The 17,271-nt window shown below is 33.7% G+C and overlaps 4 protein-coding genes across 6 annotated transcripts in view; 3 read left to right on the top strand and 1 right to left on the bottom strand.

The window, feature by feature from the left end:
• Window positions 1–1,459, top strand: part of LOC129579348 (heat shock cognate 71 kDa protein-like) — an 8,225-nt gene extending 6,766 nt beyond the window's left edge. Inside the window, exon 5 of the mRNA XM_055469380.1 lies at window positions 1,451–1,459. Within this exon, the coding sequence (XP_055325355.1) occupies window positions 1,451–1,459 (9 nt within the window). The remainder of the gene's footprint in view (window positions 1–1,450) is intronic.
• Window positions 1,460–1,771: 312 nt separating this feature from the next.
• LOC129579350 (U6 snRNA-associated Sm-like protein LSm2) lies at window positions 1,772–2,890 on the bottom strand. The gene is given in 5 exon segments (XM_055469384.1): window positions 1,772–2,028; window positions 2,119–2,211; window positions 2,329–2,424; window positions 2,521–2,549; window positions 2,801–2,890. Coding segments are annotated over 5 exon segments (432 nt in total). The 3' UTR covers window positions 1,772–1,904.
• Window positions 2,891–2,947: 57 nt separating this feature from the next.
• LOC129579095 (heat shock cognate 71 kDa protein-like) lies at window positions 2,948–6,798 on the top strand. Of its 3 annotated transcripts, XM_055468747.1 has the most exons (7): window positions 2,954–3,107; window positions 3,288–3,341; window positions 3,470–4,049; window positions 4,142–4,612; window positions 4,752–4,817; window positions 5,197–5,302; window positions 5,933–6,798. In XM_055468747.1, the coding sequence occupies exons 1-7, from the start codon at window positions 3,069–3,071 to the stop codon at window positions 5,946–5,948; spliced, it is 1,332 nt and encodes a 443-aa protein (XP_055324722.1). In that variant the 5' UTR covers window positions 2,954–3,068; the 3' UTR covers window positions 5,949–6,798. The 3 variants fall into 3 exon arrangements, with proteins under 3 accessions (XP_055324720.1, XP_055324722.1, XP_055324721.1); XM_055468745.1 differs by having other exon boundaries at window positions 2,948–3,107; window positions 5,197–6,798; XM_055468746.1 differs by lacking the exon at window positions 3,288–3,341 and having other exon boundaries at window positions 5,197–6,798.
• Window positions 6,799–7,150: 352 nt separating this feature from the next.
• Window positions 7,151–17,140, top strand: LOC129579084 (uncharacterized). The gene is made up of 12 exons (XM_055468724.1): window positions 7,151–8,697; window positions 8,770–8,854; window positions 8,921–9,526; window positions 9,635–9,763; window positions 9,822–10,011; window positions 10,100–10,189; window positions 10,270–10,357; window positions 10,496–10,537; window positions 11,387–11,456; window positions 13,172–13,201; window positions 15,877–15,977; window positions 16,100–17,140. Exons 1-12 carry the CDS (start codon window positions 8,327–8,329, stop codon window positions 16,356–16,358), a joined length of 2,061 nt encoding a protein of 686 aa, XP_055324699.1. The 5' UTR covers window positions 7,151–8,326; the 3' UTR covers window positions 16,359–17,140.
• The last annotated feature ends 131 nt before the right edge of the window (window positions 17,141–17,271 follow it).

Below are 17,271 nucleotides of genomic sequence, written 5' to 3' on the forward strand. Positions count from 1 at the left end.
GGCCCTAAGTCATAAAGCTGGCCGGCATATGGCCAAAATGTGGTTTTTTGTATTTTTGACCACCCTGTATTTATAAGGCCGGTCATCTGATTAAAATAAAACATATACAATTGGAAACTTTTTTGAAAGTAGATGCATTTAGTGCTAAAGCACAATCAAATCGGCGGCCATTTGGTAAAATTACGGTCATGTGAAACCATTGGCCAACAATCAAAAAACATATGGAAGTGGCCAAAATTTAGATCTTCTTGGAAATTATTTTCTATAAACATTGCCTACTTATTAAGACCTTTACAACGATATGCAAAATATTCGCTTCAGGTGGCCATTTCAAAATGGCCAAAACTTTTGGCTCCATTTACATGAGGCCGTAATTCGGCCAAATGGCCGCCGATTTTATTGTGCCTTAGCTTTAAATGTATTTACGTCCAAAGACGTTTCCAACTTTATATATTTCATTTTAATCAGATGGCCGGCTTTAAAAATACATGGTGGTCAAAAACACAAAAAACCACATTTTGGCCATATGGCGGCCAGCTTTATGACTTAAGGCCATCATTAAAATGCAAAACAAAGTACCGGAATCTTTGATTTAGGTCACCATCTTCATTTAAAAGCCAAATACCGACAATTAATTATGAGATATTCAAGATTTTGACCAATTTTCCCAAAGTGTGCCATAACTTTTGACGCGTGATTTTTGATTTTTGTTATTTATCTACAGTAACGGTAAGTTAAATTCGAAAAAAAGATTATGAATTTATATATTTCTACTCGTTTCATAAAACCATAAAAGAAATTTTGTTAAAATAACAATAAATATATATAAAAACTGAAAAAACTAACTGTGCCAAAAATTTTGACGCTCACTGTATATAGATAATGGTGTTTGGTCTGTATATTACCTGCTTACCTTGCGATATAAATGGCGCAATAGATGTAAATAAAATTGGTATTCAAATGTCGATATTTGTGACAATTGTCCCAAAAAATATCCCAAAGTGAAAATTGTGACATTTGTAGCATTTGTGACAAAATTTCCAATTTTTCATCACAAAAATATGCACTGTCCCAAAATATTCACAAAGTAAATTTTTTCACATGTATGACAATTGTCTCAAAAAATGTCCCAAAATGAAAATTGTGACATTTTTACCATTTGTGACAATTGTCCTAACAATTTCATAGAAATGTCCCAATTTTTTTTTACATTTGTGACAAATGTCACAAAAATATCCTGTCGCAAAATGATCAAAAACTGATTTTTTTTTTCATTTGATACTTTTGTGACAATTGTCCAAAAAAAATTTCCCAAAGTGACACCATTATTATTAATGATACTTCATCACAAAAATATGGACTGTCCCAAAATATTCACAAAGTAAATTTATTCACATGTATGACAATTGTGTCAAAAAATATCTCAAAGTGAAAATTGTGACATTTTTAGCATTTGTGACAATTGTCCCAACAATTTCATAGAAATCTCCCATTTTTTCACATTTGTGACAAATGTCCCAAAAATATGCTGTCCCAAAATGATTAAAAACTGATTTTTTTTCATTTGGGACATTTGTGACAATTATCCCAAAGTGAAAATTGTGACACTTGTAGAATTTGTGACAAAATTTCCTAGAAATGTCCCAAAAATTGTCCCAAAAATGTGCCTAAAACCTGCGCGCACTCAAGACCTTTCCAACGATACGCTGCACTTTCGGATCGGTTGGGCGGTTCAGAAGATTACCCGGAACATACATACAAACATTCAGATTTATATATATAGATTTGTCTAGACATTACAAACGAATCACTTCTCCGAATAATTCGTGTTTTTTTTTCTTTGCCATAAAACTTAAATAATCAGTTGCTGGGATGGGATGGTGGGTTCATTGGAACGTTTATGTCTATCGTGTGCTGGTGACAGCTTCTTTGCGAGCCGCATCTTGCAACAATTGTGTGTCCACTTCCTCAACCGGTAACTGCACATAACGCACCACCGAACCACGGATGAAACAGTTTTTCACCGATCTGGAAATGGAGAAATAAATCGATTGTGTTAAATCAAATGGAAAATTCTGCAAAATCGATTGGAATAAACAAAACGCATTCAATACGTACAACATATGTGGATACTTTTCTGTGTCGTTCACACTGATGTCTGTCAATTTGATGTTCAGATACTGATCTACCGAGTGCAATGTGCCGCATATACTGTAAAAGAACGAAATTGAATCGATTATTTATGGAATAGTCTGGTTTATTATTTGCATTATAAACAGGTAGCGATGCGCCAAGATGATCAAGGTGTATGACCTTGGTGTAAAATACCTTAAATCGTTTTTGAGCTCAACGACGACATCCTTTCCCACCAATGACTTGAAGAACGAATAGAACAACTACAAATACACCGAAAGAAGAACCTCGCTAATTTTTTATTTAGCCAAAAAGAACAGTGCGCTTTAAACACTGCACACTGATCGAAGTGAATTATTTCTTTCACAGTTTTTTGCCACTATTTACCTTTGTTTGACACATTTGTTGTTGGCATACTGGAATGTGCATTCTCAGCAAAGTTTTAAGTTTGAATTTTGTGGTAGTATGTCGCATGTCAGCCTAGTAATGACATCTATTGAGTCCCGATTGAAATTTTGCAGAAACGATTCAGATTAAATGATGCGATCGTAAAGCGAAATGAAAAACAATACTCTTTTGATTGTTGAATAATTTTTTAAAAAAATAATTCAAATGTTTCTTCATACAGTGAAACTGAATTTCTGAATTTGAATTTCTGTTTAATCACCGTTGGAACGTTTGACCAAGTCGCATGACACGTGATTGCTGTGCCGGCAGCGATATTTTGTGCTGTAGCGGAATAATGACACATCAACATACTGTCAAAGAAATCCCGATGACATTAAAAGCATATTAGTTATTTGTCGATTGTCAAGTGGCAAACAAAAATCAATTGTTGATTCAGTTAATTGCTTCAAATAAAATTAGTGCATCCAGAAAAATAGTAAGAATTGTTTCCAATTTTTCCATTCGACCTGCACGAAACGCGACAAAAAATGGACGAATCAGGCTCCGAAGATGGCAATGAAATAATGGTAAGCTATCGGATTATTGGAGTGTTCATCGATTTCAATTTGAATTGATTCCAATCGTTAAAGGCATTTGTTAAGTGTTGGTTGGAATCTGTAATTCGATTGTCATGTGTGACTTAGTTTGCAATGTTAATATCGATGTTTAAGAAGTTTTTCTTTCCTTTGTTTCGTTCTATCATTTAGAATACTGTAAAAGCAAAGCTCGCTGAATTGGGACCAGAACCATCTGAAGGGGCGGTAAGATAAAAATCTTTTGTATTATCTCAATTATATCTTCGTTATGTAGTATAAATAAGAATTTACACATCGGAATGAATCATTTTTATTGTTTTTCCCATCTTCTTGCTTTTCTTCATGAAATTTAGACAATATCTGTTCCAGTTGCTGGCATTGATTTCGGCGCTGCATCCACAAGAATGGCTGTATTTGAAGGACGAACTCCTGCCTCATGCTTTGATTATCCATCCTACGTTGCCTTCACCGAAACCGAACGTCTTATTGGTATTCATGCCAAGAAGCAAGCCGGTATGAACCAAACCAATACAGTTTTTGGGGTCAAACGTTTGATCGGTTGTGAATTCGACGATGAGGCCGTTCAACCCAAAAACTGGCCATTCTGTGTTAAGAATGTTGACAACAAACCAAAAATTGAAGTTCAATACGAGGGTCACACCAAGCAATTTAGCCCAGAAGATATCTCATTCATAGTTTTGGCCGATTTAAAGGAATACGCCGAAACTTGCTTGAAAAAAACTGTCAATGATGCCATTGTCACAGTACCATCTTACTTCAACGATTCGCAACGTCAAGCGACCAAAGATGTTGTTACCGAATGTGGTTTTGTTGTGCATCGTATCATCGACGAGCCAACTGCCCTCGTCTGTTGCTATGGAGCGAACAAAAAGTTTTTCCGAAGAAAATCGAATATTTTCGTCTGTGATTGGGGTAATTATAAAACAGATTGTCAAACAAAAATTGATCGAAAATAGTTTTATGCAATGATATTCTCATTTTTTTCGTTTTTTGAATTCTGTCAGGTGCCAGTCTTGATATAACTATTTTTTCGATCGATATAGATGGTAAACTTGAGCAGAAATCAACTGTTCATGAAACTCACTTGGGAAGCGAAGAATTCGATAAAAATGTAGCCGACCACATCTTGAATGAATTCGAAAAAGAAATGGGTAGCCAGTGGATTGCCGAAAAAAAAACAGACAAAAATGCGATGCGTAAATTGTATGACGACTGCGAACGTGTGAAGATAGAGCTATCAACAGATAACATTTCGAATATGTCATTTTTTACTATCACTCGAGAAGTATTCGAAAATTTAAACGCCAAATTGTTCGAAGGGTTAAAGAAGGCAATCAAAAAGGCTCTTCACAACGCCCAATTGAAAAAGGATGATATTACCGACATCGTCTTGGCCGGTGGATTATCGAATATCCCAAAGGTTAAAAATCTGTTGAGAGATGAATTCCAATTATCGCCAGTTCCACATTGTGATAGTATGTAACAAACACTCAATAATTTCTCATGTCTTTTTTCCTGTTTTTTTTATTCAACTTTAAATTTTCATTTGATAGAAAAAAAAATAGCACATTGAATCTGTTGTACTAACGAAAGTTCTTCTTATTTAATTCACAGACGCCGTGGGTGCTGCTTATTTTTGTTCGATGGTGTTGAGCAATGCTGCTATTGATGAAAGCGACAGTGAGTATCAATTTGGATTTCGTGGTATCATAACATCCACACCAAATCATTAAAAATGTCGATCCGACCTTTAAATGTGGGGTTGAGAGCGAAAATGTAATACAGAAAAGTTGAGCGGAAAAATGTCGATGATGAATGAGCGGAAAAGGGATAGCTATATAGTAAACTGTATAGTAAACTATAGTGCACTATATACCTATCTCTTTTCATTTGACATTTTCCTTCTCAACTTTTCTGTATGACATTTTCGCTTCAAACTCCTCAAATAAACTTTCGGTGGCGATTCTGAAGGTTTTCGAAGTTTCTATGTGGTTTGGGTCTTGATGTTTACCACTTCTCAGATAGTTTTCAAAATCGGTAATCTTTTATCAATTTTCAGTTTTGAATTCTTCCAATTTATCCACAATATCATATGATGGTTGGGATTCTGGTGCCTCTGATAAATTAGCAGATGATCTCTCCGATGGTTTACCAGATCGTTCAAGGTATTTATATTCAAGTAAAAAGAAAAAAAATCAGAAAAATAAATCTTTGTTGATAAATTGTTTAACTAGAAATTATTTAAAATCAATAAGTACAAATTATTATTTGAATATAATAACTGATCAAGTATAATTAGTTATAAAAACGTCAAAAAATATCAATCAGAATATTTCCTTTTTGTGCTGAAAAGGATTAAAAAATTGGTACGATCGATTTCTTCTTCGGGAAATTAAATTCAAGTTCATTCTCAAGGCCAAAACAATACAGACAGATTACAATTTGTTTTGGCAAGCAGTTTGTACGAATTTTCTTACAAATCAATTGGTCGAGTTCGGAATAAAATGCAATCGATGAACTTAAATTCATCCATTCTATGCATTCTTGCAGTTCGATTATATTTATGTTTAGAAATGCAACTTTGTTTAATTTCATACGTGATATTTTAAGAATTTTGTTAAGTTAAGATAGGTGTCATTTATTTATCGAGAAATGCAAGATAAATTCGTTGTTGATATTTTTTGACGGTCACACATTTTTTTGTGGCGTTTTTGCGATTACAACAATATCATACAAAAATCTGTCTTCATATGACAAATCGTTTTATCGTCTTTTTTCATTTCATCTCTTCACAGTTCCGAAGAAAATTAATCATTGTTGTAATCAAAAAGGCCGAATAGATAAATCAATTTGAAAAAAATCAATTCGGAGCGATTTCAATTTGCCCCATTTGAGGCTGTTTTTTTTTTCAATTCGATATCAGCTGTTTTGTAATAGAATTTTTCAATAAAATTAACAGCCAAACTGTGTTCTTTCACATATTTGATAATGAATGCAATAAATTCGAAATCTTAACAAACAGTTCATTTTTCCGCAATTTAATTGGTTTTATGTTATGAAATGACTTGATGAAAAGTTAAAATCTTACAAAATGTTATTGATATCAACGCGCAATTGATGTTTAGAGAGCAACAATAGCAACAACCAAAAAAAAGATCAAGCATAACATCAACGTATGTGTGCCAATGCTATATTGTACGCTAGCTTTATTAGCATTGTTTCGACATGTTCAAAGCCATACACACAAATTATACAGTTTATCTCTATTTACAATTTATGCAACCAATATTTATTTTAGAATGGTAAAAACAAAAATAAAATTATCGAATTTATTTAATTCAGTAGTATTTAGTTTTTAGTGAAAAAAATGTAAGAATAATCATTGTATGCAATTTAAGTAATTAAATCAAAAGGAAGTTGCGAGCGCCTCGAATTAAATTAGCGCAATGAAGCTGTAGAACAACTACACAACAAATTCACCGAGTTTATTATACTTACGCCATTTGTATGGTCGATCCACCAAACAAGGAGTAAAACATTCGATCTCTGTTCATCTTTTGTTCCTATTTAAACTTAAATTTAAGAGAATGATAAATAAAAACGAATACAAATTCTCTAAATTTTATACACTTCGAAGTCTATGTTTACTTGTACATTTATTTAAAGGATTCTCTCCAACATCGCATAAGGCCACTCCATAGCATTAAACACAACACAACAGAGTGAGAGAAATTCGTCGCTCAAAACAACTGTTCCGTTAATAAATGTCGATTTTGCGCATTGGTTCACGGGCGCGCATTTTCCATCACCCATTTTTCCACACACACAAATAACCAAGTGTTCTGTTATCAATGGTCGCAATCAAGCTCTCTCTCAAAGTTGTTCAGTTCAAATTTGTTCCTATCTTAAGCTATATCCATATTTAGCTCATTTGCAGCGAATTCCTTTGAATTTATTTTCTGTTTATTCTTTCTCGTATTTATAAAAACCAATAAAGTGAGCATACATTGAATCTTTCATTTGGAATCAAGTGTTTTTCTTTCTTTTTTTGAAATTTTGAGCACATCGATTCGGTCAATTTGTTTGTAACTTGTTGTTCTTCTTCGATGGGGAGGGGGGAGCTCAAGATATTCTGTGTTAATGTAGATAACGTTATAGTTTTAAATGCATATCATCCATTCCGCTTACGTCACGTTGAGACAATACCAAAGATAATTTCAAAGTAAAATTGGCCCAATTATTGAATATAATTGATTTGTAGTTCGATTTACAAAAACATATAATACACGCGCCAGTTGTGCTCATTTCGATTGTCCAAGAATGAAACAGAAAAGAAAACACACACACACGCAGCCACAGAGAGAAAGAGAGAACACAGTAACAAGTCGCATTCGACATGGAGTGAGACCCGAAAAACTGTCCCAAATGCACGTATTGGAATGTGTCGCTAGCTCTTATTACATTTTTGCTATTTTGTTTCGGATCGAATAAAAGTTTCAAGTATTCGGAAATAACGAAAACCAAAAAGTCAAATGAGTGAATTGCAGGCAAAACGCAAACAAGAATGGTTGTGAAGCTCAATCGATTTTTTTTCAGCTTGTTGTATCGAAGAAATGCCAAAAATAAGCATAATAGTCGAGTGTCGTGTTGGTAGCATGTTGAATGTATGGTGGTACAACATAATAATTTCGTTGTGTGTAATAACATCATCATTCTCTTCTCTTGCTACATAGTTATCTGGATTATTATTAATATTTTTGAGCAAATGTTATGCGTTGACATTCCATTTTCTACGTTATTCATGCGCGAATACGCGCCCTCGGGGAGCGCTCAATAACCCATTTTGAGTGGCTGAGCTAGTATGTACATTTATGCTAACCAATTAATATTGATGTGACGTGGAAATTATGCATTAGATGTAGAAAAAATATACTGCATATTGTTTACTTATAAATAATAAAATACTCATCCGAAAAAAAACACTATTCCTCTTGCACGTGGCTTGCCTCATCAATAAATTGTCAACACGGTCGCTGTTAATAATGCTGTGCGACCGAATTGGAGCAGAAAACGAAGTTCATACGAATATGGAGCTGATAATGTGCGGAATATGAAGAGTGTCCATTGTACATACCACCGATTTCAATTCAAGTAGAACACTCTCTAAAACATTAATTTCGTTCAACGAAATGACCCGAGATAATAACGAAATACCAGCCATTTTTAATCCACGAGCTCGTGTTCGAGCTCCGTCTGTAGTTGTCACCAATGATTCTCCAAATGGTTCATTCGCTGGCGGCGGATTCACCAACATTCTTCACTCGAGCAATCCACAAATCTCACGATCCGATTCGATAAGTCAGCCCAACGAGAGAAACACCGACGGAAATCAAAATATAAACGCTACAACAATGACGACGACCACGGCTACGGCAGCAACGACGACGACGACGACGACGATGACAATGACAACGACGACAACTACAACGACGACTGTTGCAGTCACAACAACGGCAGCCTCAACAAATAACAATAATACAACCACCATAACTACGAGCAAGTGAGTTCAGACAAATTTGACAATTTTTCCGAAATTATATCGGCTATTCATTGGTGTAAATGTTTGTCGCAGTACTCCGTTGGCGATTGGCAGCGAGGGAAATTCGAGAAAATTAACCAAATGTAAGGAATCATGTTGTTCGGAGTCGGCCCAAAAGGTAACCAATTTGTCATCGAAAACAGTTTGTGGAATTTAGATGCACATTTCTATTCTCCATTTGTAGATGTACTTTGGCGTGTGTGTGACCATTTTGGTAACGGCAAGCTGGGTTGGAGCGACCCATTGCATTAAATTTTTGTACGTATACCAAAATTCGTCACAGTATTCGGCCGTCACACCATCGGTTATATCCACAAATGATAACTTTTTCTATGGTGACTTCGAAAATGAAACGAATGAATTGTTTCAACCCATTCACATACCCGTTACCATACCGAAAATTGCACCGGTATCAACGAGCAACGGCAAACAATATGCCGCATCTGAATTTAATGCACCGTTTTTTGCATCATGGTTCTGCACGAATTTTGTGCTATTGTTCTATCCAATTTTCTTAGTTGGCCGATTAATGACAAACAATTGCCACGAAAGCCCGGGCGAAATTTTCGGTAATATATTGCGTGGATTTCGTGATCGTGGTTTCACAATTGGACGCTTCTTTAATCGTTGCATCGTGTTTTGTATCTTGTGGTTGATCACAACGTATTTGTATATTTTATCATTACGGCCGCTATTGGCGACGGACGCTATGTCACTGTTCGCCACCAACGTGGCAAGTGCATATTTACTGTCATGGGTCATATTGCATGAACAGTTTGTAGGCGTACGAGTAAGTAATGTCGATGAAATGGAAACAAATGATGATTCACGTTCCGTTTTTGATGTTTTCCTCTCTCTCTCTCTCTCTCTCTCTCTCTCTCTCTCTCTCTCTCTTTAGATTGTTGCTGTTATTTTGTGTGATACAGGTATTGCGCTACTGGCTTATATGGACGGAATAACAGGCTCCCCAACGTTGGGCGGCGTTGTTCTTGCAACTATCTCTGGTGCTGCTTATGCAGTGTTCAAAGTGAGTCTTATGAATGGCCCAAAACAATTTACCATTACTTACAAACATTTTTACACAGGTGATGTTTCGAAAGCTGTTCGGAGATCCACCCGTAGCAATGATCTCATTCGCGTTTACAATAATAGGTTTAATAAATTTAACACTGTGTTGGCCCATCCCGTTGGGCCTCTATCTGTCCGGAACAGAATGGATGCCATTAGAAAGTTTGTTCTGGATTGATCTGTTGATTGCTTGCATTTTAATGTTGAGTAAGTTTCAAATGGGTATTTGATTTTATTTAAACATAAATCAATAGAAAAAAAAACAATTCATCCGGAATGAAAATATTTTCGACAGTGTTCCACATTTTGACGCAATTCAGTTCGGCTGTAACTTACAGCATGTTTGTTACCTTGGGATTAATAACATCAGTTCCAGTTTCAGCAGGTAAATTCCCTATTCATTCATTGTCTCAAACTAACTCACATACACACACGATCAAAATCAATTGATTTTTTTTTTTATAGCCCTCGATATCGTTTTGTATGGCGCAAATTTTGCTGGCATGAAATTAGCTGGAGTGATTTTAATAGCAATTGGATTCTTTCTAGTTATGTATGTATCCATTTAACAATTATTAACCCAAATGTTGTATCATTAATAATGATTCATTATTATTATTAAACAATCATTATGTATCAAATGCATTTAAATGCAAAATATTATAAAAATCGAATGTTATTATATTCGCAGGTTCCCGAATAATTGGCCGGATTATATAACCAGATTACTCAGGTAATAAAAAGAAAATCGGATGTTTTTTCTCTCCTTCTTGAAAAGGGTTACCACACAGAAACAAAAAAAAATGACACATGCACATAATCAAACCGGCGTCCAATGATATATATTCCCCAAATGCCCGAGATAAACGCAGTTATACCCTATACATCCTCTTGATTGTTTTACGAATTTCATATCTTTATGCGTATGTGTGTGCGTGTGTAACTTTTTTTTATACAGAAACGATTTTATAAATATGATTGAACACTGAACAGTTTATTGTTAGTAAGTGATTCTACAATTAATCTACAAAGCAAATACAAACGCGTTTGAAGTCGAACACAATGAAGTGCTTTCCAAACAATGAATGCACTTCAATCCTTATCCTGATTGATTTATTTTCCTTTAGAATTATTCTACAAAAATATTGGAAAACAAATGAAGTTCCACAATGCAGAGTGAATCCACGTGAAACAATCCAATATTAGATTAATTTTTATTCCACTTTCTCACTCGTATCGTTTTTTTATCAAACGTGATATGTATTGACAGTTTTTTTTTTTTTTTTGCTTAACGAAATCAACACTTGTCGATCCAGTCTTTTATATTGATATAAATGTTTGCAAATTTCCACCTACCTATTTGTGAATTTGTATATCATTTCTTATGCATTTTTTTTAGAAATTTGATCAATTTTTAGAGTTAGAAACACAACAAGACTTGAAGTAGGCGAATTACGCTCAACTTGACAACAAAAAACATCAACTAACAAACAAAAAAAAAAAAAAACAAAACAACAATTCAACTTTAATTGAAGCAGACTAACAATAAACATAAACCGAAATTATTTTGTCAAAATTTCAGAAAAACTGTTCGTGCTTTCCTAAGATATCAGTGTTGTTGTGAATTTGACGAGATCGATTACTATCATTCGGTAGGACAAATGTCACTTAAAAATTTAAAATTCTTAATCATTTTTCAAAACCAAAAAAAAACTGCAAATTTTCGAACAAAATAGTTTAAAAAAAAAAACAACAATAAACAAGTATATGCAGCAATCTTTCTTCATCTATACCACTCATATTATCTCTTGACCAATCAAAACTTCACTATGTGTTTTATCATTTGACGTTCAAGGTTGCAGCTGCTCGTAGATTTTGGTTCCATCATTTATGTCACTGTCCTCAAATTTATTGCAAAAAAAGTTTATTTTCACAACATCGCTAATTACAACGATATTCTCTTTCATAACGGCAATCAAAAATGGCTTTCATGCAAACTAATTTAAAAAAAAAAAGTTGCAAATGTAACGCGCATTCTGTAGATCAATAGGTTATGATTGTGTCCACATCACCATATGTTTCATTGAATATACACACACACACACAAACTACTCTTCTCATCTTTGTACAATCGCATTTTAACGATCACTTATCACACAACTACGCAATCACTTCGCAATCATTTTAACGGATTTGTTCAAAGCTATATAAAAACACGTAACACCACCATATCTATATTTATATATAATGTTTAGTTCTTCCTCCCGCAAAATCCACCGTTCACATAGTTTTTGTTTTGTTTCGGATTTCAATGTTTGTTTGCTTTGTAATATACACATTATGGCTTTCGTTTTGTTATCATTTTTGGTTCTAGGCTTAAGGTGTGTATGGAATTGGTTGTTCTTTCCACTGAAACCCCATCATGAACATTATCCTTTTGCTTAGACCTTTTCCATCCAGCTTAAAATAAAAACCAACTGAACATCGTTCAGCAATCAAAAGAATCATCATCACAGAAAAAACAAAATTGTCATCAATACAGAGAGGTCAAATGTTTTTTTTTAAACAAAAACGTTGTTCCTCAATTGAAAATATCCTATTTGTCCCTTGTATAGACGTGATAATTACGTTAATTGATACGAATTTTGTTTTGTAAGTGTAGTGCGGTTGAATATTTACCATCGATTCGATATCGAAATGTCAGTAATTAAACGTCTGTGATCAGGATCTGTATGCATGGAAATAGTTATGGTACTGGTTACCCTAACATATATGTATATGTGTACCTCTGTGTAGCGGAGCTGGATTCGGTTCCGAAATTGTATGTACGAGGAGAGACAAGTGTGACCAATTGAAATGTTTATGTCAGCAAAATTTATCATTGGCTTTAGAATTCGCTTAAAATGACACAAACACTTCGAATGCACACTAAATATTGTTTCAGATAAAATTTTCAATTGTGCATTCAATATGGATATAATGTTTTTGCTAGACAAGTGCGTATAACAGTCCCATAAATGTCTATCATTTTGAAAAGATGAAAAAATAAATCTAACTGAATTGTTTGTAACATAAATCTATGTTTTTTGGGATAGCTAGTAATATGGTTAAACGATCCTGTACTGTACATACCTTTACTGACCGCCTTGTTTTCCATTCTGAGTATAGTGTTCTCTATCTCATTTCATCTTTATTTTCCATCTCTCTCTCTCTAACTCTATCTCTCTTTCTCTCTGTCTTCGACCAAACATTCGATTCAAAACATGAACAAAACAACCGACTACACATTTTGATTTTACCAATATTTATTGTACCACATTTGTAATCGTATTTTCTTTTTCTCTCATTTTCTTCCCTCAATCAATAGAAACATTATCCTCCTAGGACACAGTGCGAGGTGAGTCTGGAAATGAAATTCGCAATTTTTTTCTCAAAATTTTCGTTTCATTTTTCTCATCAAATATTGACGAGTGTGACTGAAAAATACAATTTGCTACAAAATACACCATTTTGTTTTTTTGAGTGAATCAAATGTTTGATGCTACAAAAATCAACTCTCTCATTCTCAATCCGAATTATTCATTACTGAAAATGTTTCAAAGTCAAAATCACACAGAATTTCCTTACAATTTTGGGGTGAATTGGATTTTTCGAGTTGCATTGCACCAAATAATTTTCACCTAATTTTCGGGTTTTTTACTCTTTTTTTTTTTTTTTTGTAAAATTTGAATTTGAATTCAAAAAAGCACAAGATTAGAGCACAAATCAATGAAATGATCACTTAATGAAGAGAGTAAAAAGCCCTTCATTGAAAAAGAAAATCAGATACACACGAAAAAAAACTATCCTCATTCACACACTTCATTTGCGGTAAATCTGCTGTTTGTAATTCGCTGCAGAATATTTTTCAAAACTTTTTTTAGAGCGGTAAAAAAATGTCTATATCCATTAGAGCATTTCTGCCTTTCCATTTTTGAATAGTGAAGTCTGTTTATCGCTTTGCCAAAATTCTCTCTCTCTCTCTCTCTCTCTCTCTTTCTCTCTCTCTCTTTCTCTCACACTCTCTATCTCTCTTTCATTTAGTCCGTCAGGGTGGAAGGATTCGAATTTTTTTTTTGAATTTTGGTATAGCTTGCTAATTAATATAGTTCATTGATCAATCAGTGTCATTTTGAAACAAAACAAATTGAATAGATTGATTTCCATTAAAGATCGAATTCAAATAGTTCCCATTTCGTTTCCATTTTGTTAAAAAAAAAAAACAATTACACTCACACGCAATGCTTTTTGCTGTCATTCTCATTATTTTCAATTTTATCACATCTGCGACTTCACTTTCACACACAGTTCTTGGAATCACTTGCATTTTTGAGCCTCTTTGCTATTTTATTTCTTTCAAACACTTCAATTTCTCTGTCTCTCTCTCTCTATCTCTCTATCTTTCTCTCTTTCTTTTTCTACGTCTTGCCACTCCAATCCACTCTTTGTGATTTTCTGTATTCACATGATTCAATGAATAAAAAAAAACAAAAATGACATGGTCAATAATATAAAATACATCAATCAATTGTAAATAACCAAGGCATAAAAATGTCTTCAAAGGTAAGCGATTGCATTGAATTCTGACGAGATCGTTATATCCATCACACAACAAACAATTGGATTTAATTCGAAATCTAGTTTAAAATTTAGTTTTCATTTGAGTTTTTTCGTAGAAAAAAAACGCGCAATCGACTTTCAAAATTTCGAAATAAAAATTCAAACCAATTCTATTTCTGCATAATGCTCATGCCAGTCAAATTCAGATCAGTTACTGAAATAAAGACACCAAATTGAGAAAATACATTGAAGAACTGAAAAGTGCATTTTCAGTAACAGTATGCTTTCGCTTCTTCAAATTTGATTTCAAGGAACGAATCGATCATTTGGGAAAACTTTTTATGTTATTTAATTGCTAACTCGAACAGGAACGACAATAACAACAACAAGATAAAACCCACAAAAAAAAACCGCTAAACATTTCAGAAACAACAAAAAACCAACAATTATTTTAAACAAAACGACTAAATTTATTTCAACTGTTTCATGTACCTGATTCACTATAGCCGACCCACGTTTTGTAGACGAAATATTGGTGTAGCATCGCCGACGTATATACGATAATCATTAAGCACAACGGAGACAACGAAATATTTGAAACAATTTTTGTCCCAAGTATAGAGTTACGAAACCGTAACATTCGGCAGTGCGCACAGAAATTACGTTTCAACTTTTTTTTTCAACTGAACTTGTGATGGGCAAAATTACACACAAAATTTAGAGAAAAAAAAAAACAACAACAACCACAACAGCATTACAAATTGATTCGATTATTCCGCCCATAAATAAGAAAAATTTCCAAATATGATTCATGCCAAATGAAACAGAAAACAATAAGAAGAAAGGAAAACACAGAGTAACAGTGAATTGATTTGCAATAAAAAAAAATATTTCCAATCTGTCTACACTATCTACCAAACATCATCTTTTTTATACCAAGTTGCTAACTATCTTTTTCGTAGGTAAGTTGGAATTTCTTGGCTGGCTTGTTCCACGTTCAGTAGGTGTCTTTATATAAACAAGAAAAAGAAACGAAATCATTTGCTTTTGTGGGGATCGAACGCAATTTGGTGTTCGATTATCACAGATGAAACGATAAATTCTCAATTTCTTTCTTGTGTGTAGTGTTGTGCATGCTCAATGTATTTTTTATTTATTTATTTCCGGCATGTAACCCAATGTGTGTGTATTCAAAGTGCGCTAAGCAGCTAGTTTAGTAGTTAAACAAAACAAATGAAAGTGTATCGAATCAGCAAACCAATCGGAAAAAATATTGAGTAAAGAAACTATTGGATTATGAAATTAGCAAATTTGCTATTTGCAATAATCGGCTAGTGCTTGATTGTCCAAATGTAATCCAAAACGAAGGGAAAAAAGGATATAAATAAAATATATGCATGATATAAATTAGATATCTTATTTGAGCACAGAATCGAATTGCTTTAAATATGTCAATCCATTAACCATTCGCAGATGGGGGAGAAATCATCGAAACGGCTATCATTCCTCGCAGCAAATAGTGCCCACAGACTTTCGGACGGGTTACATACGTTCGCACCTACGGTCACCTTCAGGTATACCACTAGTTCAAGCATTTTTTTTTTATGTACAGAATAAAAAGAGAACATCAAATTCTATTTGAAAATTAATTTGAAAAGAAAAAAACTTTATTCACGCCAAAAACCATGCATTTCAGGTCGAGTGAGATGACCGAATCGTCATCCCAAACATTTACGATTGATCATCCAAACAGTTTGCAGTTGATCGATCGAAATCTACCATTAACTCGTCAGTATCAACGAACCCTAACTGCTACCATTGTGACCGCAAACGATGACGAATTCCAAGTAACCACTCCAACTAAACGACCGCGTGGCAATTCTGTATTTGAGGAGAGTCTTCTTCAAGCCGGTAATTATCTTCGGCGCAAATTTTCATATGGATCAAGTGACTAAAATTGCACCTCCAACACAAATTCGAACTAACAATATCATTGACGAATCGATGAAACATCATCCGAAAAGCAACAATGAATTCAATCAAAAATGTTGATTTTAAACCTAAACATGAAAAATTCATTTACATTTGTGGTGAAAGCAATGATTCGGTACAAAAATTAAGAAAAAAAATCACTCAAAAACGTGTTTAAATGCACTCAATGATATTAGTGTACAATGATAGGACAAAAGTTTGTCGACAAATTTCATTTTCAAACATCGGCTTCCCATACTCATAAGCCTGATGTCAATATTTTTATCACTCTCACCGTTGACTATCGAGCACAAAAAGAAAACACAAACAAAATTGTTGTACAATTCGTCTCTGAAATGAAAATCCATTTAAAGATAAATTCAATGTTAACAAAATGTTAGATGTTATGTTTTATCACTATGGTCATATGCGTTAGATTTTAGCCAGTGGTTTGCGGTGCAAATGGTTACTTACTGGAATTTCATTGGCCTAAGGAAGGAAACCAAAAAAAAGTCCGTTTCCACAATTTACATGTGAGCTTTGATTAATATCAAGTTATGACTTGACACAATTTCGAGAAATTAAATTATTCTACGCAATTCAACCGTGTGTACTTGAGAAAATCTAAAAAAAAATTGTAATTTATCCAAGACTAACACATCTCACTTCTAGAGTTCTGTTCTCCAAACATCCAGACTAATAATACTGGGCGAAACACATACAATTGGAAATTATTAAAATGAATAGAATTAAACATTTTAACATTGAATGGAAGTTTTTAAATATTTTCACGAAAATAACACAAAAAGCATATTTTTTTATTAAATTAAACAATTCGATAATTATCTCGTTTTATTTATACAAAATATTTTAAAGATTTTATTTCAAAAAAAAAAA

This window comes from Sitodiplosis mosellana, unplaced genomic scaffold, assembly GCF_009176505.1.
Source record: "Sitodiplosis mosellana isolate CC-2019 unplaced genomic scaffold, AAFC_SMos_1.0 Smas_scaffold_6226, whole genome shotgun sequence".
NCBI lineage: Eukaryota > Metazoa > Arthropoda > Insecta > Diptera > Cecidomyiidae > Sitodiplosis > Sitodiplosis mosellana.

Excerpts from the sequence above, each read along its gene's own strand:
- LOC129579084 (XM_055468724.1), top strand. The coding sequence starts at position 8,327 with ATGACCCGAGATAATAACGAAATACCAGCCATTTTTAATCCACGAGCT. Across the intron at positions 9,527-9,634 it reads AACAGTTTGTAGGCGTACGA|ATTGTTGCTGTTATTTTGTG; the intron begins GTAAGTAATGTC and ends CTCTCTCTTTAG. Across the intron at positions 10,358-10,495 it reads ATTGGATTCTTTCTAGTTAT|GTTCCCGAATAATTGGCCGG; the intron begins GTATGTATCCAT and ends TTATATTCGCAG.
- LOC129579095 (XM_055468745.1), top strand. The coding sequence starts at position 3,069 with ATGGACGAATCAGGCTCCGAAGATGGCAATGAAATAATG. Across the intron at positions 4,050-4,141 it reads TATTTTCGTCTGTGATTGGG|GTGCCAGTCTTGATATAACT; the intron begins GTAATTATAAAA and ends GAATTCTGTCAG. Across the intron at positions 4,613-4,751 it reads GCCAGTTCCACATTGTGATA|ACGCCGTGGGTGCTGCTTAT; the intron begins GTATGTAACAAA and ends TTTAATTCACAG.